Source organism: Onychostoma macrolepis, chromosome 09 (genome assembly GCF_012432095.1).
Source record: "Onychostoma macrolepis isolate SWU-2019 chromosome 09, ASM1243209v1, whole genome shotgun sequence".
Classification (NCBI taxonomy): domain Eukaryota; kingdom Metazoa; phylum Chordata; class Actinopteri; order Cypriniformes; family Cyprinidae; genus Onychostoma; species Onychostoma macrolepis.
Window position 1 is genome coordinate 20,749,112 of NC_081163.1, and position 27,202 is coordinate 20,776,313.

Sequence of the window (27,202 nt, forward strand, 5' to 3'; positions counted from 1 at the left end):
TAAAACAACAGACCAAAAAGTCATGTTAATTTAAATAAGCATTCATATCTCTTTATTTCCTTATTTACAGCATAGTTTCATTCATAGAAAAATAGTTTTCTATGTACATATTATTCTTGGGAATGAAAAGGTCAGCGCTCACAGACATTGCTTGTCTATTAATCTTGCGCTCTGGATTGGAAGATCCCTGAAAGTATAGGAGCTGCTTCGAAGAATGACAGTTAGAAAACGGGATCACTTGATAGCGTGAGATCGGTGTTTGAAGGCGCTTGTCATGTCAGAGCCGTGCCTGTGGGCAGGTTCAGAAGGTGCCAGTTCCTATAGGCTGACTCCAGCATATATCCAGGCCCTAGGTGTCTTCAGCCGAGCCTTAGTTGAAATTGAATTTGAAATTAAAAGGTCCAGAACCGAAAGGATTAAATCCCTGGAAGTTTTCCCAGCCACCGTGGAAGTGTTGGTGGTGGTGATGCCCCCCACCCTGCTGACTCTCTGGATCCATGGGGTCCTCGCCCTGATCGAACTTGCTTCTCATCTCTGCAGAGAAACAGAAAAACTGGACTAAGTTACCACAGAACATTAACCGAGCAACAACAGGGTGAAGCTACAAATGTGGCACTAAATATACCTGGATTGGTGAGGACTTCTTTGGCTTGAGCAATGTCTATGAACTTCTTCTCTGCCTTTTTCTTTTCTTCTGCATCCTGGAAATTGTCTGGATGCCACTGCTGTGCCAGTTTTCTGTATGCTTTCAGGATCTCTTTCTTCTGGGCAGTTCTGCAACCACAGCAGTTGGATGAGAGTGTTCACTTATTTTAAAATGAGTATTAGGCCTCTGCATTGATTAACAGATGATAGAGTTGTTGTATGTATTATCTTACCTCTTCACACCCAGGATCTTGTAGTAATCTCTCTTCAGGGACTGTTTGAGGAGCGCTGTGCTCTTTCCAGACCCTCCTTGATCTGCCGGTCATTCTCACTATGTTCTTTAGCACTCTCAAAGTCCTTAATGGCTGCAAAAAGAACAATTCTGTCACTTAATACTTTTTCTTCAAGATTGCTCTTAAAATGATTTGGTGAAAAGTAGCCAATTTGCCAAGAATACTTCAACTATTTTTTTTAATCATATTTTAAACGTACATTCTATGTATAAAACAACATCACCCAGTTATTAATAAAATATAAAAACTGTTACAATGGTTCAAATAAAAAATAAAAAGTTTCCATATATCTACCTTCTTCATATTGGTCATCCTGGAGGTAGGCCTCTGCTCGGTCTTTTAAAGCATTCACATTGTGAGGGTCTGCTTTCAGAATTTCACTGCACACTGAGATGGCTTTAGCAGTTTGTTGGTCCTGAGGAATAAGACCAAAACATAGTCACTCACATCAGTTACATGCAGATGCAGTGTATGCTTTGGTAGATAGCGACACCTTGTGGTCAAGGAGCTCAGTCTCACCTTTGTCAAACAGTGGCACATGCGTTCTTTGGCGTTAAGTATGAACTGAGGAACATTTGGTTCAGTCTTCATCACAGACTCATATTTGCTAACTGCATCGCTGTACCTGGGGATTTAGTAAAACAATCATTTAGTTTCTTTAGATTGTCAATGAGTGTACATTCACTTTAATGTGTTTCAGTAAAGAATATTCAGTTTCAAATAATTTTATTATTTATTGAAGAATCCTGGAAAAGAATCCTTGATTGCAACTTCTGAAGAATTAATCTAAATGGCTGCTGTAAATTCATCTTTGCCATCACAGGAATAAATAATACTTTAAAATATATTAAAATAGAATATAATTATTTTAAAGTGTAAAAATATTTAATATTACTGTTTTTAATGTATTTAAACAAAAACAATTTTATTTATTTTTTTCCCCTCAGGGAACCATAATATAAAACAAAAGGCAGCTGTACAACTTTAAAACCCACTCCAACCCATCCCACCCCATTAAAAATAATAATAATAAATAAAATTAAATAATTAATATCAATAGATAAATAAATAAAATAATTTTTACAAAGATTTTAGAAAAGATGACAACATTAAAAGCTGAATGCCATGAATTTACAGTTTTCACATTAGATCCATGTATACGAGAAGTTGAGAGTTCCATCGAGATGATGTCCAACAAATACACAGTCCAGGTTCGTCAGTCCATTGTGTGAGGAGGATTCCAATGGTTGACCAGCAATTGTTTTGCTGCTGTGAGAGCAGCTAACAGTAAACTTCTTTGTTGGACGGACAAGGTGAAGTCCCAAAAGTCAAAAAGTCATTCATGAAAAAATGGCGCACTCCCAAAAAAAAAACTGCAAAAACGTGCCTAAAACTCCTTGGGAGCAGAGATTACACTTAGGAGAAGACGACAGATTCATAAAAACGTTTCATTGGAGTCAAGTAAACCCTATGCAGCAATTTCCAATGAATCGTTTGTTGATTAGGGTTTTTAGAAGACAATTTAAACATACCCCATCATACCTGATCCGAAAATAAAACTCGCACATCCTCATTAAGATCCTTAGCCCAAACAGTTGATAAAGATAAAGGTTTGTATGAATGCTCAAGAAGAAAGAGATAGATGACTGAAGCAGAGGAGGGAGATTCCTCAGAAGGAAGGATTAGTTGTGTAAAGGGTGAACAGGCAGTTGAGAGATCCAAGGCACCCCATACACCCGTAGGGCCGATCTAATGCACAAATACATAAAGAAGGAGGTGCCTGGCAGATTATATCGAGTTTTGAGTTTCTGGAAGGACTTTAAACCACTATCATCATAGATATCCAGAGTGTTTACTTTATTATGAGTCCATTGCGGACAACGAAATGGAGTACTGCCTGACAAAAGATTATTATTGTGGAAAATAGGCGAATGCCTATGCCATATTGTAACTAGTTGTGAACGTCTTTCAACATCCCTCCATGTGGAGAGGAGGCGAGTTACAATGGGACCAAACCGAGATTTACACTGCCTAAGCGGAACCCCCGAAAAAACAAGATGCTTCAATTTATACAGATAAACAATAGATTCCTCAATTGCTCTCCAAGACACAGAAGTGTCAGGATCACACCAAACTGATAAAGGGCGGAGGGAAAAGGCTTGAGCATACAGTCTAAAATTAGGGAAAGAAAGACCTCCATATATTTTTAATTACATTTTAATTAAATAAATGCAGCCTTGTTGAGCATAAAAGGCATTTCAAAAAATTTAAAAGTTTAATAAATTACAGACCTCAAACTTTTGAATAATGGTGTGTATGTAATATTTTTTTTAGTTAATTATATTCAAATGAATGAATAAATTAATGAAAATGTATATTATATTATATTATACAGTCATGGCTAAAAATATCGGCACCCTTGGTAAATATGATCAAAGAAGGCTGTGAAAATTAATCAATCAATCAATCAATAATATATTTCTGATGTGCAGCAAAAGATAATTGAGCTACACAAATTAGTAAAGTGGCTTTAAGAAAAGGGCTAGAGCGGTGAAAATTCCTATTTCCACCATCAGGGCAATAATTAAGAATTTCCAATCAACATAAAATGTTAGGAAACTGCCCGGAAGAGGACGTGTGTCTATATTGGCCTAATGCACGGTGAGAAGGAGAGTTTGAGTGCTAAAGACTCTCCAAGGACCACAGCTGGAGAATTGCAGAAAATAGTTGAGTCTCGGGGTCAGAAAACCTTAAAAACAAAATTTGTCAAACAGCATACAGTTATCAGACACCACTGGAACTGCAAATGGGACTGGCTTCTATGGTCAGATGAAACAAAAAAATTAGCTTTTTAGCAGCAAACACTCAAGATGGGTTTGGTGAACACAGGGATAAAAAGTACCCCATGTGTACAATGAAATATGCTGCTGTATTTTTGATGTTGTGGGCCTATATTTCTGCTGGAGGTCCTGGACATCTTGTTTAGACACATGGCATCACTGATTCTATCAAATACCAACAGATAAAAAAATCAATAAGTGACTGACTCAGTTAGAAATCTTATAATGGGTCATGTTTGGATCTTCCAACCGTACAATAATCCAAACACAAACCTCAAAAACAACGCAAAAATGGGTCACTGAGCACAAAACCAAGCTTCTGCTGGCCATTCCAGTCCTCTGACCTGAACCCTATAGAAAATGAGTGGGTGAACTGAAGAGAAGAAGCACCAACATGGAGCTGGGAATCTAAAGGGTCTGGAGTGATTCTGGATGAAGGAATGGTCTCTGATCTCTTGTCAGGTGTTCTCTAACCTCATCAGGCATTATAGGAGAAAATTTAGAGCTGTTAAACTGGCAAATGTAGGTTTCAAAAAGTATTAAATAAAAGGGTGCCGTTAATTGTGGCCAATGTGTATTAGAGAAAAACACATTTCATAATGATATTTTCCCCCATTTTAAATTCTTATTATCAAATGAAAGGTTAGATTTTTGTGATTTTTTTAAATAAAAGATCAAAAGGATTAACAATGCAGATTAATTTTCACAGCATTCTTTGGTCATATTTACCAAGGGTGCCGATATTTCTGGCCATGATTATATATTATATTATATATTTAGGGTATCCTAGAATCCCTGTGACCCTGCATAGGACAAGTTTGAAAAAATGTATGGATGTGTTATATTATATGGAAATATAAAACAATAAAAAAAACTGCTTAAAAATAACATAGGTAAAAATAAGAAAAAGAATCTATGTCACAATATTATATTCTTTAAAAAATTTTTTTTTTTTTTTTACAAAATATAGCAACATTGGTACATACATTTGCTGCTGGATCAGCTCCTCAGCAGCTTGTATCTGTTTGTTGAGCTTCTTAACTTGCTTGTAGTGGCTGAAGCACTGCTTATGATCTGGGTCCAGTTTCAGACACTCCCTCACCTCACTGCAAAAAAAAAAAAAAAACACTATTAAGCATGGGTCCAGCTTCTAAATGTTTATTACAAGTTCAAAATAACCAGACTGAAAACTGGATGCCGCACACTTTGGACATGCAGCATAGTGTGGCACTTACTTGTACATGTATCTTTGCATATGTTGCATTTCATTTCACATGCTATTATTAAAACATAGTAGGCAGTATAAGTTAAGGTCTATATTGTGCAATACGCTAGTATGCTTTTGTAGCATACATGAACTCCAAACTCCCAGACCTAATGCATTAATAACTACATGTTGTCTTACTTGAGGGACATCTCATGGTCTCCCAGGTTGTAATAGATGGTGCTGAGCTTGTAGAAAGCCTGAGTGTTGTCACTTTTTAATTTTGAAGCAGCCTTGAGGTCACTGATGGCTTTGCCCATTTCACCCAACTGAATGAAACACTCTGCCCGCATCTCTCTGGAGTCTGCATCCCAAACACACGTCTGAAAAGATGACAAGCAAATAAAAAGGACTTGACAAATCTTGTTTTTTATAATATTTATAATAATACCTTGCTATTGGCAGTTAATATGATATTTGTTCTGTTTACAGTTCCTACAAAGCAAACATGATGACATTACTGAACAAAGAGTGCCCATATTGAGCACAAGTAATCCCTTTGTGCACCAGGACAAAACCACCTGGATCACCTTCAGTAAACAGGAACCTCTTGAAGGTCAATTCAAACATTTGAGTTATTAAAGGGAGGGACATAAAATTAAGGTCAGTGTTATTTTAGTATCATTGCTATACTATTATAGATTTCTTAATATTTTGAATTAGATTCTATTTTTACATTTTCTGTTTGTTTGTTTTATTATTATTGTTATTTATGAAATATTGCAGTTTTGGGACATACTTCTTTGGATCAATTCTTCAGCAGCCGGTGTCTGTCTGTTGAGCTTTCTAACTTTTTGACTTTAATATACTTCAATGATATACCATTACAGCATCTGTTAATATTTCAAATAAGATGTCCTTTTTTATTTTCGATTTTAAGATAAAGATTTTATTTATTTGTTTACACTCATTTTGGTTTAGTTTTAGTAATTTAGTTTAGTTTTTGTCATTTTTAGTATGTGTTTTCTTGGTTCTAGTTTTAGGTTTAGTTAATGATAATAACCCTGATCCAGGTTAACTCACATCAATGATAATGTCGAGGTGCGATACAGCAGAGCCGTAGTCTTTGCGATTGAAATCGCTCTGTGCCTGGCCCACCAGTCTCTGAATTTCATCAGATTTCTTCAGCTGGCTCTGTGCCTCCTGCTCTTCCCTGCTGCTTGGGTTTGATTTGAGCTAAAAGACAAAACAAATGTGTCACACTTAAGACAATGAACAGATAGCAAATGTCAAAACAGCAGAACAGTTCAATTGTGCAGGTTAAACGAAGCCTTGACAGGAGTAATGACAGGAAATATACCCCACTGACTCACCCAACTAAGAATACTCTGGAGAAGGATGAGGGCACTCCAGGGAGACTTAATTAAATATGGTCTCCTCATAGGTATTACAATTGAAATATTAATGTGATATAGAATGTACTGTCATTTTCTTCAGAAGATTTATGTGGACATGATAACAAGGTGTGCACTGATTAGGAAACAGCCTGTATTGTAGCATTATGTTCAACCAATACTAACCTTATCTGCTGTATTTTTTTATTGCAGTTTTAATAATAAGCCATATGCTACAGAAAAATGGACTACACAGTAAAATTACAGAAATCAATTCACATTATACAAGTTAAAGATGGCATGTAATGATCAGGTCCAATTGGTGCATCCCTAATGCTAACCAAATGCCACGCACCACTTTTTTGAAATCACTTTCTGCTTCATCAAGTTTGCCGTGTTTCAGCAGTAAGTTTCCTCTCTGAAGCCTCGCCTGTGGATTAAGGAGAAACACTGGTTACACAGGTTTTGGTAAATCATATAAAAATGTTGTATGTATTTTACAGTGTGAAATGATTCTGAAAACCCACCGATGTGAAGTCCGGTTTAAGTTCGATGACTTTGCTCAAGTCTGGTAATGCAGATTTTGACTTTCCCATAGCAAGGTACACAGTTGCTCTCCTATAGTATGCCATGTAATTTTTGGGGTCACCATCTGACAATTAAAAAAAAAAAAAAAAAAAAAAGTGTGTGTGGTGTGTATATATTTAAAAAAATGCATTCTTTTCCACACAGTGCAGCGTCTATGTAAGCAACATGTCTAGATTTAATCATATAAAACAAATAATATGCATAACTATACATATATTTATGTATATATATATAAATATATATATGTGTGTGTGTGTGTGTGCATATTATTTGTTTTATATGATTAAATCTAGACATGTTGCTTACATAGACACTGCACTGTGTGGAAAAGAATGCATTATACACAAGATTTAATTTATGTTCTCATGCAAAAAGATTCAGTACTCACCAACAGCAGCGTGGAAGTGAGAGAGAGCATCTGCCAGCTGTCCAGCGGCCAGAAGCTTCTTCCCCATCTCCAGATGATTCTCAACACCACCATCCTTCCCACCATTAACTCCTACAATACAAGTGAAAGGCAAAAACGTTTTAATCTAGATGAACCATAGCACAATACCAATACCTGAACCATGTATTCAGTAGTAGAAGTACAGCACACTGGAGTAGTGCACATTAGTGTACAGTTAGTATGGCAATAGCACAGTATGCCTCAGAGGTGTCCACTAGAGCCGAGCAGCGTACCATAAAGTCAGGAAGACTAGATTAGCAAACATTTCAGTGAAGTGAAACAGTGACAGCTTGTGACAACATACATTGTTGCAATGGAATCACAGTATTCCTTTAGAGCAGTACAACAGAAAAAAAAAAAATAATGCTATAGACAAAATAACATCACAAAAACTAAATAAAGAAACCATTATTAAGGTTTAAAGCATGCTTGACAGGTAACTGGATCCTCAGCAGCGTGTTTCTGGACTATAACAGTTCTCCATATGTAGTTCATGAGTAAAGTGTAGACATCTAAACAGCTGGGATTTTTCATCACTCATTGACTTTTCTTTGAGTTAATTTATAAAAACAACAAAGTCACTTTCTCTAAATAACTGCCATGAAGATGAACATATACAAAACTGGTGAAAAAACACTTCTTAAACAACAGAACTGACCTACCTTCGTATCGAAGATCGATCAAAACTAGTAAAAAAGGAACGTAGTTTAGTAGTTTGTGCGCCACTGGGCTTATGGCAACCATGTTTACTTTTTCTTTCCTCCGTCAAATCACTGAATTAACGTATAAAGTTCCTACAGACACGCTGGACATTCGCATAGCTGTCAGGCCAGCGGACATCATGCCCACTGGTCGTGGGGCACTCTGATTGGCTGATATTTCTCTAAACCCCGCCCATTGCGCCCTGTTAAACTGAGGCGAGCCACGGCATCATTATTTTGGTTCTGTTTGCGCTTGCGCGACAGTGAGCGTGCACATTGATGAAGGGGGGAATTATTTGTGCCCAAATTTTTCTGAATGGTTTCGTGCATATAGTCGTGTTAATAGTGTCCTATGTGAACATGTTCTGCATTTATTTTCCCCATGTTTTTGTTTTTTTTCTTGAAAATCATATTTGAATGGGCGGCAACTATAGTTGCCGAGGGGCAAATATGTTATATGCACCCCTTCAATGTCAAATTTGAATAGGAGGAGAACATTTGGCTTCTAACTCAAAATAACTGCTTTCAACAGATCAATCTTTATTCATGAACAAATTTATTATGTATAAAAGTCAAAGAACATTCGATGCAAACCCAAAAAAGCTGCATCTAGCTTATAATCTCTTGAATATGAATACACAACAAACAACAAATCCATTTGTCTTAAAGTGGTGGAACACAGTGCAGAACAAATTGCATCCATTAAGTTGTCCCAACTAGTTTGATACATTGTGTATCAAAAATTTAAATGAAAATAAATATATAAAAATACATAAATATTTACAGTGCCCTCCCCTAATATTGGCACCCTTGGTAAATATAAGCAAAGGCGGCTGTGATAATAAATCTGCATTGTTTATTATTTTGAGCTTTCATTAAAAAAATTCACAAAATTCTAACCTCTCACTGAAGTAAAACAACTGAAAGTGTGTGTGGGTGGGGGGACTCATTGTGAAATAAATGCTTTCTCTAGTTCATGTTGGCCACAATTATTGGCACCTAATTAGTGCATCGTCCTTTTCCCACACTCTCAGAAATAAAGTACAAAAACTGCCACTGGGGCGGTACCTTTTCAAAAGGTACACGTTTGTACCTAAAGGGTCCATTTTGGTACCTTAAAGGTACATACTAGTACTTAAAGTGTACATATTTAAACCTAATAGGTACAAAAATGTACCTTTTGAAAAGGTACCGCCCCAGTGACAGCTTTTGTACCTTTATTTCTGAGAGTGCAAGATAGCAGCTCTGAGTTTTCTTCTGTAATGCCTGAAGAGTTTGGAGAACACCTGAGAAGAGCTCAGAGACCATTCTCTCCAGATCCTTCAGATTCCCAGCTCCATGTTGGTGCTTCTTCTCTTCAGTTCACCCACTCATTTTCTACAGGGTTCAGGTCAGAGTACTGGGACGGCCATGGCAGAAGCTTCATTTTGTGCTCAGTCGACACATTTTTGTGTTGATTTTGATGTTTGTTTTGGATTATTGTCCTGATGGAAGATCCAACCATGGACCATTATATGATTTCTAACAGAGGCAGTCTGGTTTAGATTTTTTTTATCAGTTGGCATTTATAATCCTGTGGAACAGGAAGTCATGGCTGTACAATATCATGCTCCTAGTCACCCGGGTGTGCTAAAAAAGATATTTTACTCATAAGAATTCCTAGGGGTGCCAATAATTGTAGCCAACAAGCATTGGAGAAAAAAAAAAGTCATCATGAGATTTTCACGCAACTTTCAATTGTTTTACTTCATTTTTGTTTTTGCGAATTTTTTGAATGAAAGATCAAAAACATAAACAATGCAAATTTATTTTCACAGCTGCCTTTGCTCAAATTTACCAATGGTGCCAATATTAGTGAAGGGCACTGTACATTTTCTGAAGAAAATGTGAGTGGTGCTTGCCCTGGGAAAACTCGGCACTAGGCACTAATAGTAACTCTAGTCATTTTAGCATCATGTTAACAACCTGCTAACAACATGTTAATTGTGTTAGCATTATGCTAACAACATGCTAACACAAGTAAATGTTCAAACAAAATTAGCATGATTAACATTTTGCTAGTATGATGTTAACATGTTTTAAACAAGTTGTTAATGTGATTAACATGTTAGCATTAAGTTAGCATGATTAGTATGTTGCTATCATGATGCTAAAAAGCTGTTTTTAACAAGAAGGTAACATGAGTAGCATGATGCTATGCAGTATACCCCCATTTCCCCATGATATATGTTATATGTACTTACAAGTCATTTGCCCACCGGCAACTATAGTTGCTGCTTGGACTTTTGACTAAGTATACAAAAAACTATAGATCTCTTGTAAGAATTGTTTTGTTTGGATGATTCTAGAGACCTTCATGATTATGTAGATGTATATAAGTCAACAAAAAATACTTATTAGTAACATGAAAATGACCTTTCCTTGGGAGGGTTTGCCTTTGCCATGCTTCCTGAAAATAGGAGTAGGAAGTTGACAGCCTCATCTGACAGGAAGGAAGTGAATACCTTTTTTTCCCCCCTTGAAATCCTTTATTTGGTTGTTAGCTTGCATGTCATTGAGACATCAAACATGGAAAACATCTAGAAAATTACTTACAAACGGAAAATGACAACTGTAAACTGTGGCAACTATAGTTACGGGTGGGCTTAAATGGGTTAAGACGTGTGACCACAATATGACATTTCAATTTATTATGTAGAACTGTATTTTTCGACTTTGTCAGAGGATTTTTTTTTTTTTGCCGTCTGTAACTGGCTGCATTTACGCACGTCTTCTCAGCATGATTCTTGAGATAAACTGTGGCAAGAAATGGCATAATTATAGTAGTGTGATATATAAACTTATTTCAAAGTACTTTCTCTTCTACATATTTTCTACCGTTCTGTAAGCTGTACCAGTGCTTCCAAGCCTGAGGAATTCAGACATTCACATGTGATGTTGAATGTGTCATGTAAACATGTATTTTGTCTGGGCTCTGTATTTCCAAAATAATGAGACACTTGAAGACATTATCAAAGAAAAAAAAATTTTTTTTAGAGAAAATCAGGAAGAATCTTTGTTGTTGATGTAGTTTTCTCAAAGCGAAATCAAATAGCCTACAATTAAAGAGGTAAGCACAGCATTGCTGAAGTGATAACTGGTAAAATGCATAATTTATTTATCTTTGAAACTGAAATGTAATGGAAGCGTTTCATCAGTCTCATCATGCCATTACTTGACTAAAAAACACTTTCCCTTTTAAGTGACGTGATTCATGCTATAAAAGGATGATAACCATGAAATTTTCACAGACACCACCAGTAACATCATCAGTCCTATAAGAGGATCCAGAGTCTAATTCCAGGTAATATTGGCATTTTATAAATACTTTATAAAATTCTACTATTTGCTGCACTCTAAAATCACTGGCTTTGTTTGTAGTCCTTTTTCAGAGCTTATCAAAACATATTGCTTAAATATTTTGACCATCTTTATGGAGCTTACCACAAAAGCATTTCCAGTTTAATTATTTAGAGTCTTGTAACTGAAATAAACTACTCTCTAAAGCGACATTTTGCTAGTTTATTTAGACTTATGAAATATCATCATCAACTGATGCGCAGCATCTTCAGTGGTTTAAGTGGCTCTACAGTCTGATTCCAGGTAAGATCATGTCCAGTTCATACGTGAATTTTCACTGGAATTAACAAGGCTTGTATTAAACAATTGCATGATATTATCTGACACCATCAGTCAGAAATGAATCGGTGTGATTTTTTATGTTTCTTTTCATAGTAAAATGTATTATTACTATTATTTCAGTGCCGACTGTCAAGACTTTGTGTGACCATGACGCAATTCAACATCACCGGCTCTGTGTACTCTAGAGCGGAGCATGCAGAATCAGTGTTTATCTGGATTTTATGTATCATTGAGATTCCAGTCGTCCTCTTGACACTGTTTGCATTGTGTTTTCTCATCAAGTCTAATCGTGCTGCTTCAGTTTATGTGATACATTTGATACTTTCAGATCTGTTACAGATCATTCTTGTGTTGATATCAACAACCCAATGGGAATCTAGGGAATCAAAGAGCGCATATAAGTATTGCTTGATTGTGGGTCTGTATTTCATGGCATGTATTGCTATTGAAAGATACCTTTTGGTTTCTTATCCTATCTGGTACAGAACTCACCATTCAGTCAAATTCTCCGGTTTTATTTGTTTCATCATCTGGTTAGTGCCTCTGATATTTGCCGGGATAAAAAATCATACTCTAAAATTTCATGGCCTGTCCCAATGTCTAGCGTATTTTATCCCGTACCCAATAATCCTCCTGTGTTTTGTTGGTACTTGGAGAGGCCTCTCTCACACAACATTGCTCACTTCTCATAAACGCAAATTAATTTTGGGCAGTCTTTTTCTTGTGGTGCTGAATTACACCTTTCTCATTCTCCCCAATGCAATTAAGGGTTTTATTAAATTCTTTGGATTTTCTGTAAGCCAAAGAATTTCCAACTTTTTTTACTGTCTCTGGTATCTAAACCCATTTGTTGACTGTTTATTGTACTTGTTCATGAGAAGTGATGTTGATGATATACTGGCATTTCTATACCGCTGTAGTGGCTCTGACAGACATCAGAATACAGCACAACGTGCAACCAGTACCAGCACTCATCAGCATAATGTGCAGTAACTAACAAGTCAAGCCAATTTATTTATATTGCGCTATATTAGCAGCTTCAGCATTAATAATACCAAACCAAAGCAGCACTAAAAATACAAAAGTGTCATTATTCAGCTCCGTTTAGTTCACTGTTAATTCACATGTTCAGTGTCAATGTTGCAAAGTTTGTCAGCTATGAAACTTCAACTAAAGCATCTCTACAGAAGACAATAATGCCATTATTCAGCTCAAGTCAATTCAGTTCAGTAAAAGTTCATCAGTTATGAAACAAACAGGTGTGAAGTGTTTTCTGATAACCTTACAGCATCAAAGGGTTTCCTTTATTTAAAAGTCTTTTAAAGACTTTTAAATAAATCATATTTCTGAAAAATGCATGAAAACGTGGAGAGGAAGCAGATAAGTATGCTTTCAGGGTTGTCCTGCATAATTAAAGAGCGCAATGAATGAAATAAAATGTAATAGGAAGCATTGTCTCAAGCATTATACCGGACAAATAAATAGCGGTAATTTCACATATAAATGCGGATAATGGCCCAAAGATGTTGACATTGCTCATTTAATGCATCAGTAACAAGCCTTTGCACTCTTATCAGGGGAAATAGTTTAAAGGTTCGAATAGCTCAAATCATGTGCTAATAAGAAGGTGTAGCAAATGCTAAGAAAAAGTGAAATACTCATAAAGGGGTACAGTAAACCCTTTCATAGACCTCTGTATGTGACCTTCTGACCATTTTATCACCATAACTTGATTATGTGCTGTTATTGTATATCTATTGTACCCATATTGATTTTTTTTTTTTTTTTACTAATGCTCAGCATTATAATGTGTTGTTATGAACTACACAGGTGTGCAATGTGAGAAAGCACTTTATTTGATGTGATTGTAGAATTTTCAAAATATTGATGTATAAATCTTTCTGAATTTTCTGTGGGATATCTGAAATCCACACAGTATAAACACATTGATGACATATTCTTATTGTTAGCCGATACATTTCTGGTGGAAACAGATTTATACTTTTAGTATAATATTTCTGCAATTGGTCAGTTTATATGTATATACTGTTGGGTGAATTCAGATAAAGATTTTACTCTGCTCTGGTTTACACTTTTAGAGCATGACAATAGTCTTTAATTAAAGGGACACTATTTATTTAAATGATAAAATAGTTTTGGTTGTTGCTCTTTATTCTGTATGCTCTATGTATAAAATCTTGTTGATTAAAAAATAAAGTTCATGGACATGTTATGTGCCAGTTGTTTCTATGCTGCATAACAGAAGACTGTAAGGGATATTGCTTCTTGAATGGGGTTTAGAAATGAATAGCACACTGATTGGGGTGGGCCTGAAAAGAAACCGAATTACAGGTTTACCCACTTAAAGTCTCAACTGTTCAAAATTGGCATTTTTTCTATGAGGCTGGGGCCCACAAGGAGACCTCCACTAACTTCCAAGGAGTCCACATGATGACTTAAAATGTATGTATTTGTTTGTTTGTTTGTTTGTGTGTGTGTGTGTGTGTGTGTGTGTGTGTGTGTGTGTGTGTGTGTGTGTGTTTGGTAAGTTAAACACAAACAAAATAAAAAATAATTTATATTCAAAAATTATATATATTGAGAATTTTTAATGCGCGATGCGCAAATACATTGTAATTAATTGATTACAAGCATTTAATACTTTTTAACAGGCTTTTAGGTTGTCAATGGGGAAAATGGATTAATTTCAAGGAACAAAACAATTTCTGGGGAGTTAAGCAAAAACAATATGTGACCCTGGACGACAAAACCAGTCTTAAGTGTCAATTTTTCTGAATAAATAAGCTTTCCGTTGATGTATGGTTTGTTAGGATCGGACAATATTTGGCTGAGATACAACTATTTGAAAATCTGGAATCCGAGGGTGCAAAACAATCAAAACATTGAGAAAAACGCCTTTAAAGTTGTCTAAATGAAGTTTTGATACATTTACGGTAAGAAATTTACTAAATATCTTCATGGAACATGATCTTTACTTAATATCCTAATGATTTTTGGCATAAAAGAAAAATGGATCATTTTGACCCATATAATGTATTTTTGGCTATTGCTACAAATATACCCCAGCGACTTAAGACTGGTTTTGTGGTCCAGGGTCAAATATGTGGTTTTTTGCTCAGTGCCCCAGGGAAAATATTGAAGCTTCTAAGTCATTTAAACTTATACTGTATATGTTGCATTTCTCAGAACTTCATCATCATTAGCTGATGAGCAACATCTTCAGCGCTGTGCAGATTCCAGGAATGAAAAAGTATTTTATGTATATGAAATATTTATTCCTATTTGTTATTACACCTGTTATGAATGTAACTGCTGAAATAAAATGTTTTGTTACAAAAAACAGAAGCAGAGAGTGCTACAAGGGTGTCTTTATAAAGTCACTGTTGCTCATTGGATGTGGTGGAGGTAAAAAATCTAATTATATAGACGAAATACTTCCAAGGCACTCACGTGGTAAGATAAAAAGCCTTTAATGTACTGGGCTTAAATCATTAGAAAATAATTAAAAGTAGATCTACACGTTTTGGCAAAAACAGCCTTCTTCAGGACACACATGAATTGCTCAAACAGGTATTCTTAAACTGGTGTTAATTAATGAATCATCAAAAACAGCTGATTAATATGTAGATGTGGCTAAGACTAGCTTTTAGTACAAACAAAACAAAAAAAAATTCAAGGGAAAGAAAATAATGATAATAATAATAATAATAATAATAATACGAGAGAGAGAGAGAGAGAGAGAGAGAGAGAGAGAAAAGAAAAAAAAACACACATACAACAGTGTACACTGTAAAAAAAATAAATAAATTTAACTTAAAATTTTAAAGCAACCAGCTTCAGCAGATTTTTTAGTTTTCTCAACTTGTCGTTTTAAGTTTATACAACAAAAATTTGAGAATCTCCCACAAAAACAAGTTGAGCAAACTCAAAAATCTGCTGAAGCTGGTTGTCTTAAAATTTTAAGTTGGCTCAACTTTTCATTATTTTTTTTTTTTTTTTTACAGTGTAGGAATAAAATTCTACATCATCAATGGTGCAAATTACAAAAATGGTAAAAAATCAATTTCTTCATTAACTGGGGACTTAGTCGCCCGGAGCGTGTGAATCCAAAATGAACTCTCGTTGTAGAAGCTGTTTCTGTCTATTTCCATCTCTCATTGAACAAGGGATAGATTCTATTCCAATCACTTTAAGGGAACTCTCAGTGACACGACCCACCTCATTATAATACCTCGCCATTGGATACAACATATTTTTCACACAAATAGCATATTTGTGTTCTGCCACTCTTAAACGCAATTTCCTCTTACATAAAAATGTCCACATTCGCATTCTAGCCTATAGACTACATACAAGGAATTGCAATTAATAAAAGACTTAATTGGATATATTTTCCCAGAGGACACATCAGTAAAACTACTAGTTCTCGCCATATTATCACAATGTTTACACCGCCCACATCTAAAATTTCCTGCTAAAGAGCCCAGCCACATTATCTTTTCAGGGGCAGGAAGATAGCTACTTACTACCTTATTTCGTATAGTTGGTGAATGTCTATAACTGACCATTGGTTGTTCCAATTGGAATATATGATATGCTTAATTTGATTACCAAACAGACAGTCAACGTCATATGTGACTTTGTTGATATACGTATTGAGTGTCGAATTAGAACTCCTGGGAAAAGAAGTGGACTTAGTTTTAAAAGGAGTCTGACTCCTGTCAGATCTGTAGAATTGCTCTTTACAATGTTGTCCATAGCATGATGGTTGTTATAATACCATGTTTTGAGGTGTAAGTTCCTGTAAAAACGAAACAAATCCACTTTAGTTTGGAATTCGTTGGCAGAGTAGGTAGGGGCACACTTAAAGCCCTTCGAAAGGACAGAAATGCAATCAGGTGAAAGAGCAATATTAGATATGTTATTCACGGTCTCAGTCTCCCTTGATTCCTGGGTCGCATGCCTTCCTGGGCTGTTCGTTGATCCTTGTCCTCCGCAGCCTCTGCGGCCTCTTCTGTTTACTTGAGAGTCCACCTTGTGTCCGGAATCTAAAAAATCTTGTGTCCCGGAGGGTGTCAATGTAGAGAGTGAACCTTCATCATCATCACTGCTGGGTAAATTGAAATCTTCAAGTCTGGTACAATGGACTTCGTCTCTCATTCCAATTGTAAACTTTACCTTCTTGATAATCTCTCCGGTCTCGTTTAATCTCTCCAGTCTCGACAACTTTTCTTCTTTTATGAAGTCAGATAACCTATTCAATTCATCTTTCAGTGTCGTTTCAAAAGGAATTCTGTGTTCAAGCGAGTATTCTTCAGAGCTTCTGAGTTTAATTATCTCAATCTCTTTTTGTGTTTCAGATCTACGTTTTTTAGCTTCCTCAATGAGGAGAAGAATGAGATCTAGGAAGCATTTATTTAAACTGGTGTTAATTAACGAATCATCAAAAACAGCTGGTTAATATGCAGGTGTGGCTAAGACTAGCTTCTTAGTACAAAAAAAAATTCAAGGGAAAGAAAATAATAATAAATCAATTAAAAAAACACATACAACAGTGTAGGAATGAAATTATACATCATCAATGGTGCAAATTACAAAAATGGTAAAAAATCAATTTCTTCATTAACTCTTGGAAGCTAGTCTTAGCAACATTTTAAATATTGAGATTCCATTTCATTTACTTAACCCTGTTTCCCAGGTGTTTTCTCATTACGTCTCATCATGACACTTTAGTTTATGCAATGCATTTGATTCTTTCTGATCTCTTAAAGAATATTAATTATATTATCGACAATCCAAAGGGAGAAAATTACATTGATTAGTGCATATCAGTGCTATTTGCACATAGTTATGTATTTTATGGCATGCATTGCATTAGAAAGATGCCTTTTAGTTTCAAGCTATATCTACCATAATTACTGTGCATTTAATGACACTGGTTCTTTGTTCATTTACATGTGTTTATACAGTATGATAACCATGAACAGCATATTATTATAATTCTTTATTTATTTTACTAATATTATTTTATTAATACTATTATTTTATTTATTTTTTGCTATATCTAGCCATGTGTTTATATAATATTGCCTTTTTTATTTATTTTTTATTTTATATTATTTTCTCTAGGCTTTACTAAATGTTCAGATTAGGGGTGTGCAGCAGAGCCATTATTTGTATCTGTATCTGTATCTGTGACAATCTCAAAATTATTTGTATCTGTATCTGTTTTCGGATAGATCCGGAAGTGGGCGTGGCTTAAACCGGAAGGTCGTCAAATTACATGAAAATACCATTTTAAATGCAAATCTGTTCGATTCGTAGTTTTCATTTAACAAATATGCCTTGTATAACTAAAGAAAGTATTATTTTTTATTAAAATTATACATTTGTAAATATCGTATTTTAAACTTTATCAAAAAAGAAAAATAACTTTCTTCTTCTTTTTTTCCAGTGAAACTTTGTGTAAAAATTTGACAAGAGACAATCATCCACAATCTTAAATAAGAGCACTAGTAGAATAAAAGAAGCTGAAAAAAAAAATAGGAATGGAAAGAAAGTTTTCAGTAGCCTACTCATAGCAGAATGACAATAAAGCTCGCTTGAACTTTAAGTAACTTAGATCATGTGTTGCAGGAGTCTGTGATCATTTACGGGTTTTTTAATCAACAGAGCGCAACAAATCATTTGGACTCTGCAAAAGCCTTGATCAAACATCGCTTTTCTTAGTCTTGTATATAATTAAATAATTTACAGTTGGATTTCGAAAAGGTTTGAAGTTAGGACCGATTTTAGAATATTTTTGTCGAGTAGATATAACTCCAGACAAAGCTCTGATTTCTGAGAGACCCGCATAGACCCAACGCGGCTATTGATTTGCGTTCATTTCGTTCATATAGGCTAGTTTACACTCATTCACTTTACACATCCAGGCCTATAGCCAGCTATGAGATCCAGACCTCCGTAAATGTTTCATGTTCAAAAATAAAATTTGAAAACATATGAAAAATTATTTAAAATCATGTCGCTGAATAAATTCATGTGGCTGACTCGCAGCAGCTGCGAAACGCAGGAGTGAAGGAGCTCGACGCAAGTGCAGCCTCCGCTCCGCTCCTCTCCGCCATGTTGCCAGATCTAGTTATTATAAGCGTCGCTGGACTTGTTTTAATACTTAATGTAACAGCCTTAATAAAGTTATTAGGCATTAATAAAGTGGGAAGATGAAGGTTGAGATGAAAGATTCTTTATCTTATTTGCAAAATACAAGATTTAAACTTATTTTGGTGCATTTTTCAGGAGATTGTTTGTGTTTGTTTTTTTGTAGCAATATCTGGCAACACTGCTTCGCCGGCACTGACAGGCAGCGGAGCGCGCGGATAGTTTATTGCTAAACAATCGCAGACCTCACTAAGTAGTGCTGTTCCAGCAAACGTGATTGTTTCTGCCGAATTCTTTTCTGTTATTCGGATAAATCCGTTATTCGTTTTGAAGCCATTATCCGTGCCTTTCCGAATAAGGTATTCGGCTTCGGGCACATTCCTAGTTCAGATATTCTAAATCATTTTCTATGTTGTTTTAATGCTTTGGCAATACAAAATGTATGTTTTTGTCATGCCAATAAAGCTTTCTGAATTGAATATAAATACCATCATCAACTAATAAGTAACAAACATCTTTAGTGCTATAGGCCTAAGTGAATCTACAGTCTGGTTTCAGGTAAGAATATACCATATGAAGTGTCACTGAACTCTCTTGTTCATTTTGTTAGCTGTCTATATTATTATAGTCCATTGCGCATGATTAAATGTAAATACAAAAATTTTGCTATAAATAATCTGTATTAAATAGATCTGTACAACAATGGATTGAGGGAAGTTTTAATCAGGTTATCTAAATTTGCTTCATTTGTGAATAGGTAAAGTAAAAAGCTGATGAGTAGAATCAGCTTGCAGTTATTCTGATAATAATAATATTTTTAAAAAACGTGTTTGATCGACTGCATGATATTGCTCACAGCTAGACAGATTGCGGGCTAGTTAGACAGGTATAAAAATCTGGGAAAAGTTGTGTAGTGTATTGCTGCCTTTCTATGTTTTTGCTCTGCCAATAAAAAAAATTAAAATAGAGTCGAATTTTTAGCTATGCGTCTCACAGTATAGTGGCAAACCTGAATGAGTCAGTGCTGGTTTGGTTCGAGTCAATTAGATTGGAAGAACCATTCAGTTCCTCACTCTTATAAATAGTTGCTTTGCTGTGGATGAAATCGAATACTTCCATACTGACAAGAATATACATAGTATTAAAAAAATAAAAAAATAAAATAAAAATAATAATAATAATAATAATAATAAAAACAAGAGGCGAAAAGGAGGGTAGAGTGGGGGGGAAAGCCCCAGTTAATGCAAAGATGTTTGAGATGTCTTTGTTATGGGCTAGGGTTAGGGGTTAGGTTAGGGTTAGGTCAAATAGTGTCATCTTTGCATTAAAAATGACATAACTGAGCGAATGACAGTTAATGACAGTTGTCATAAACATGCATAAAACCTCCTTCATATTCATAACATGTGTCATGTCATGATTATGAAGGTGTCATGTCAGTCTTATGCACACCCCGTCAAGTAAAGTGTTACCAAATAAATTATTTGTGGGATATCTGAAATCCACACAGTATAAACACAATGTTTAAATGTTCTCTTCATTAGCTGATGAATTTATGGTAAAAACAAATTTACAGTTTTAGTGTAATATTTTTGCATTTTGGTCATTAAGTTTACATGTATATTGGGTGAATTCAGGTAAAGAGCATAACAATGGTCTTTAATTAAAAGGACATTATTTATTTAACCTTAATTCCCTCTATTTATAGTGTATATATAAAATCTTGATGTTGAGTTATGTTATGCGTCCACCTATCATGTATTGCATTATATTTCAAATACAATTGAAGGGAGATAGGGCTTTCTCAGTGGCTGCTCTACGGTTATGGAACCCTCTTCCAATGCATTTGAAATCTTCCCCATCTGTGGATGCTTTTAAATCTAGATTGAAATCGTATCTTTTTAGTATAGCTTTTAGAATCGATTGAACAGGATTTAATTTTTAATGTTTCATTTTATTTGTGTGACTGATGCTGGAAAGCACTTTGGTCAATGGCAGTTGTTTTAAATGTGCTATAGAAATAAAATTTGCATTGTATTGTATTGTATTACAAAAACTAAACGTTTGGATCAATAAATCTCCCAAGTGCTGGTTTATGTTAAAAATATAGGAAAATAAAGAAATTATGCCAAATGACATGATATATGGGACTGGTTTATTTAACCAGTGAAATTGAATAGGGTTTATTTCCTCGCATTTATTCCCCTATGCTTTCCTGCCAATCACAAAGGAATAATGATACTATTTGCTCTATGGAGACTGAAACATTAGATGCCTAGAAATTGCAAGCTAGTGCAGCAGTAGAGCAGGGGGCTTGTTAATGTCTGTGGATCACATGCTTGAAAAAGCTTCCCGAAGATTGTCAGGGATATTTGCTTCTTGAAGGAGTTTTAGACAGTGGCACACTAATTGGGGTGGGTTTGAAAACTAACCCAATTATGGGTTCTCTCACTTCACTCTCCCACTTCTCAACTCTCAACTTCTTCCATGGGGCTGGGGACCACATGGAGACCTCTGCAAACTTCCCAGGAGGCCACTGATGCCTTAAAATTTTCTTTTCTTTTCTTTTCTTTTCTTATTTAGGTCATATGGTATCTTTATGTGAGAAAGAAACTGACATTTAAACAATTATTCCAAGAAAGCCACCCTGTTAATTAACCACAAACTAAATAATATCTATCCATAAAATACTATCCATAAAAATATCCATTGATAATGTGTCTAATAAACATGGACTAATGAGATCGGAAATGTGCAGCCACAATGCAATCAATTCATTGCATGCTTTTAAGACTTTTTAACAGGCTTTTAGTTTGTTAATGGGGGAAATGGATTATAATTGCAGAGACCAAAACAAATTTATACACCAGGGGAGTTGAGTAAAAACACTATGTGGTTTTTGCTCAACACCCCAGGGAAAATATTGGAGCTTCTCGGAAGGTGATTTAAACTTAGAACATCAGAACATCATCATCAGCTGATGAGCAACATCTTTAGCGCTGTGTGGATCTACAGTCGGATTCTAGGTAGGAGAAAGTCTTCTTATATGTTTGAAAATGCCCTGTCTGTATTGATGAGTTACAACTTCTACAAACACTGCCTTTTTTGTGGATGTGGAAGAGGAAAACCTGTTTTCAATGTGATTGAAATCTCATCATTACAGTTTAGTTAATGCAGCGCATTTGGTTCTTTCTGATCTGGTAAAGAGAAGCCTATTATTATATTTTCAACTATGTGCATTGCATTTGAAATGATGCCTTTTGGTTTCAAGTTACTATCTGGCCTAATTACTGTGCATTGCAATCTTTGTTCATTAAGTTGTGTTTATGAAGTATGAACACCATATACCTACCATCATCAACTAATGAGTAACGAACATCTACAGTCTGATTCCAGGTAAGATCATAGCATATGAAGCGTTCATTTTGTTAGCTTTGTATTACTGGCTCTGTGTTACAGTATTATCGTTTTTTTAGGAGTAAATGTCAATACATAAATCATGCTATAAATAATCTTTATTAAAATACAAAAATGGATTGAGGGTTTTTAGTTTTTAATCAAGGTTATCTAAATTTGCTTGCTTCGTGAATAGGTAAACCGATGAGTAACCAGAATGCAGTTATTCTGACAAAAAGAAAACGTATTGATCGATTGCATGATGTTTCAGCAATTTCACACAACTTTGCTGATATTCAGACCAACAGATAGATTACAAGTGTGATATTGATTTTATACAGCAGTTAAGTTAATAAAAGTTCATATTGGATAACTTCAGACACAGCAATTAAAATTTAAGGCTTCTGCAGGGGGGGAAAACAAAGCTGATAAACTAGCTAGTCAGTTTAGCCAACTGTTAATGCTAATATATTTGTATGATACTGATCAAAATAAACCAAGTTTATTACGATCCGTTATATATTTACACAGTTATAGTCAGAAATGATTGTGTGTGTGGTTTTTAATTTTTTTTCAGAAATCTTTAAACAGTACATTAATCTGAGGTTTGTTGTTATTTCAGTGCTAATTTCCAAGACTTTCTGAGACCATGACGCAACTCAGCAACGGCTCTGATGGGTTCAACGAGTCACATATAATGAACAATACTAATAAAGTAGAGAATGTGGAAGCAGTGTTTATCTGGATTGTGAGCCTCTTTGAGATTCCAGTCGTCTGCTTAACCCTGTTTGCATTGTGTTTTCTCATCAAGTCTCATCGTGCTGCTTCGGTTTATGTGATACATTTGATTCTTTCAGATCTGTTACAGATTGGTTTTATAAACTTCTTAACAACCGAATTAGCAAGTGCTGCATTGTGGAGTGCATATAAGTATTGTTTGATTGTTGGCTTGTTTTTCATGGCATTTATTGCTATTGAAAGATACATATTAGTTTCCCATCCTCACTGGTACAGATCTCACCATTCAGTAAAAATGTCCTGTTTTATTTCTTTTATCATCTGGTTAATGCCTTTGACCTTTATAAAAATGAGAGATCAAGAGATTTTTACCATGTTTTCCCAATGTCTGGCATGTTTTATCCCTTACTCAGTAATCCTCGTGTGTTTTGTTGGTACTTGGAGGGGTCTCTCTCATGCAATATCATTTACTTCTCATAAGCGGAAATTAATTTTAGGCAGTCTGTCTCTTGTGCTGCTGAACTACACGTTACTTATCCTTCCCCTCTCAATTACAAGCTTTTGTTTGATGTTTTTGCATCCCACACCTCCTATTGCTGTGCAAGTTTATCTTTTTTGTCACTTTCTCTTGTATCTCAACCCACTTGCTGACTGTTTATTGTACTTGTTCATGAGGAGAGATGCTGACAACATAATGAGGTCTCTTTTCTGCTGTTGGAGTTCACCTCAATCCATAATAGCCGGTACTAACTCTCATACAATAACATCATAATGTTCAGTATCATAAAAGTGTCTTTATATTTTAACTTTGAAGTGGTAATGAAATCCTCTTTTGTATTTATTTTTTTTTTTCATAAAAGAAATGTTGACTTTATGTCTGATTTTCATGTGTATTTGCATACTTATATAGACCTATAGCTTAAATTCTGAGGCGTGATGAATGAAGCAAAAATCCAAATGCAATCACAGATTTAATTGAAAAACACTAATATATATAAGCCAGACTTGAGAACAAGAATACAGTCTACGGGCAGGAGCCAAGAACAACAACTTGGAAAGCACATACAGGAACAATGACTTACAAAACACAACTGAAACATAGGGGTATATATACACAAGTTAAAAAGGGGCTAACGAGGGACAGGTGTGGATGAGCAGTAACTATAACTACAGACAAACAGACAGGGAACTATGGCAAGCAGGGAAACAGGAATTGAACTCACGAAGCAAGCAAAGAAACAATAGGAAGAGAAATGCTACAAAACGGCAGTCCTTCAAAAAAACAGGGGAACACATACTGGGACCATGACAATGGGAAACAAATATAAAGCTATTTCTTTTATCTTCATTTTTACTCATTTTAATTATTATACTTTGTGTAAAAAAAAGACTTTTGGTCTGTTTGGTGGCCCATAGTGCAGCGGTGAGGTTCAGGAAGTAAAAATACTATTCTTTTTCTCCATATGGGGAAATTGATTTTTAACAATAACGAGATCAGCTCATTCCAGTCAAGAGTCCAGGCCAAGTCCAAATGCTACTGAAAAATTGATTTTGGACTCGTAAATGAGATATACTTAAGTCTTGAGTCTGGTCTTGCCCATTTGCTTAATAAAGTAGGCCTACTTTTGTAACTTACAAAAATATGTAATTCCAAAAAACATATATATATAATAATAATAATCTGAACTCGTATCCATGACTATGACATGTTATAAAACAAAGTGAGGAAGTCTCTTCAAAGTTACATTAAATGGAATAAACAAGTTGGGCAGCTTTGGTACTGATTTTCCCCAAGCTCCTAACTTCAAATTTTCACAAACTTTGTGATTTGCAATCAAAATATTATCTGAGCAATCAAAAACATTATCCATAATACATATTTTTGAGTATATTGCACATTGCAATCTCAATGATACTAAAATAACACTGCTTTGTACACTGTTATAGTGCATAAGTCTATGATTGGATTACCTCATCGGATTACATCGTGAGTGCATTGCTTATTGCTGGATGTCAGATGTGAAATCTGAGTGGGATACATGGGAAAGCCTCAATCTCAAACAGTTCATCTCATGAAAAAAATGCATTTAGAATGATGAATACACATTCTATATGCAATTAATGACGAAACATATCTTACTTTCTAATTCATTACTTTGACAGTGAAAGGAATTAATTGTTGTGAAGCATGCAGAACAAACAGCTTTAGAGAATTTCTTGTAATTCAGAATATAATAGTACACATGCAGGTTATTCGATGACGTGACCATTGGTAATCAGCTTCTTTTTTTTTTTCATAGAGAAAAATGGATAATAATTGCCAAAGCTGATAGTAGAGCTGCTCAGAACAAAAATGAACTCTTCAGGCCTATAAACACTGTACAGACAGTAATGTGTCATTTATCAGTGGCAAGTGGTGACTTAACCGGCAAGTCAATTTAATTGATTTCATTTACTGTATTTAGTCATTTAGCAGAGGCTTTTATACAAAGTGATTTACAAATGAGGACAACAGAAGTAACCAAACCAACAAAAGAGTTATGTATGTAAGTTATTATGTAAGTGCTGTGAGAAGTCCTGGTTAGTCTAATGCAGTACAGGTAACAAGGTTTTTTAATTATAAAGTTAGAGGGTCCATTTGTTTTTATAATAAATAAAAAGAAAACAAGTAAATAGCATCGAAAAAGAATAGAGAACACTGGTGTTATAGGGTTATTTTTTAGTAAATAAATAAAAAACGACATATTACAAACCGCATGACAGGCATCGATTTAAAAGTGGGGCTGTTACCAGGAATAGCCATTAGGTGGCAATGTCTTCCTACATGCTTACACACACACACACACACACACACACATTATTATTATTTTTTTTATAATAATAATAAAACTTTCTGCATTTTTACATTCTCCAAAAAAAAAAAAGTTAATAAAGAAAAACTAATTCTGTATGATTTGTAAGCTTGTTTCCTCATGGGGACCTCAATTTAGTCCCCATGAGTTGGTGTGTATTCAGGTGTCCCTGAAAAATGCACACACACACACACACACACACACACATTGGCCAAAACTTTCATTGTTTTGCATTTCATAATTATTTTACTGTGGGAGATGACTAGTGAAGTCAAATGTATTTTTATTGCTCTTTTCACAATACGCATTGTTTCAAAGCTTTATCTTGACAATTACTGTCAGTTATGTCAATTACGAAAATTTAAATCAAGATATTTCAATAAAGATATTTCAATATTGGTCAGTTTTGTTCTTTACTGAGATATAATGTCATATTTACAAATACAGATAAAAGTAATTCTATTAAATAAGCAGGCTCCCACTGTTAGTACCATGTACTGTCGAAGTCTCATAAAGAAAATATGCAAGCACAGAGAGAGACTGGTATAACTGTATGTAGTGTAAAACAAAATATGAAAATAACACAATTTACTCAAAAATCCCAAATCGCTGTTCTTTTTTTTTATTATTGCAAAATTTGTAGAAACATACAGAAACAGGGAAGCGAGACCTGAATATATTCCAACAAAGAGCAATCATAAAAATAAGAACAGAAAACAAATACTCTGGATTTGCATGCTTCACATTATGGTTATCTATACATACAGATACAAAAATAATACAATTACATCCTTTTAGAAAAGTTGTCATAATACATCAAAAATGTGGCCCTCTTTTTTGTTATTTGTAAGTCTAAGAGATGAAACGAGTCCAATTCAACAAGAAAAAGGGGGAAAGACAAAGGAGATTTAAGCCATTTTTGTTTACGAATGAAGAATTTTTTTTTGAACAACACATTCAGCAGATAATAGCTTTGGATTTTCATAATAAAAAAATAACATCTTTGAGTTACATTTGTTAGGTTAGAAACATAGGTGCTTAAGTCAACCCATAATTTGTTGGTAACACCACAATCAAAAAAACAAATGGGCAGCTGTTTCCTCAACAAAACCACAAAAAGAGCAATACTCATCAACATAAGAATATTTAGAAATAACCAAATTAACGGGATAACAAATCACTGCTCTAAAAAACCCACAGGACTCTCCTGAAGAACACATGACGAATTATTTCCGGGTTGGCC

General features: G+C 34.9%; 1 protein-coding gene across 1 annotated transcript; it reads right to left on the reverse strand.

The window, feature by feature from the left end:
* Positions 1 to 25: 25 nt before the first annotated feature.
* On the reverse strand, positions 26 to 8,261 carry dnajc3a (DnaJ (Hsp40) homolog, subfamily C, member 3a). Its single transcript, XM_058787339.1, is given in 13 exon segments — positions 26 to 534; positions 626 to 774; positions 879 to 930; positions 933 to 1,010; positions 1,233 to 1,353; positions 1,458 to 1,563; positions 4,765 to 4,884; positions 5,184 to 5,365; positions 6,066 to 6,218; positions 6,732 to 6,806; positions 6,904 to 7,028; positions 7,353 to 7,463; positions 8,075 to 8,261. Coding segments are annotated over 13 exon segments (1,518 nt in total). The 5' UTR covers positions 8,157 to 8,261; the 3' UTR covers positions 26 to 370.
* Between the last annotated feature and the right edge of the window lie 18,941 nt (positions 8,262 to 27,202).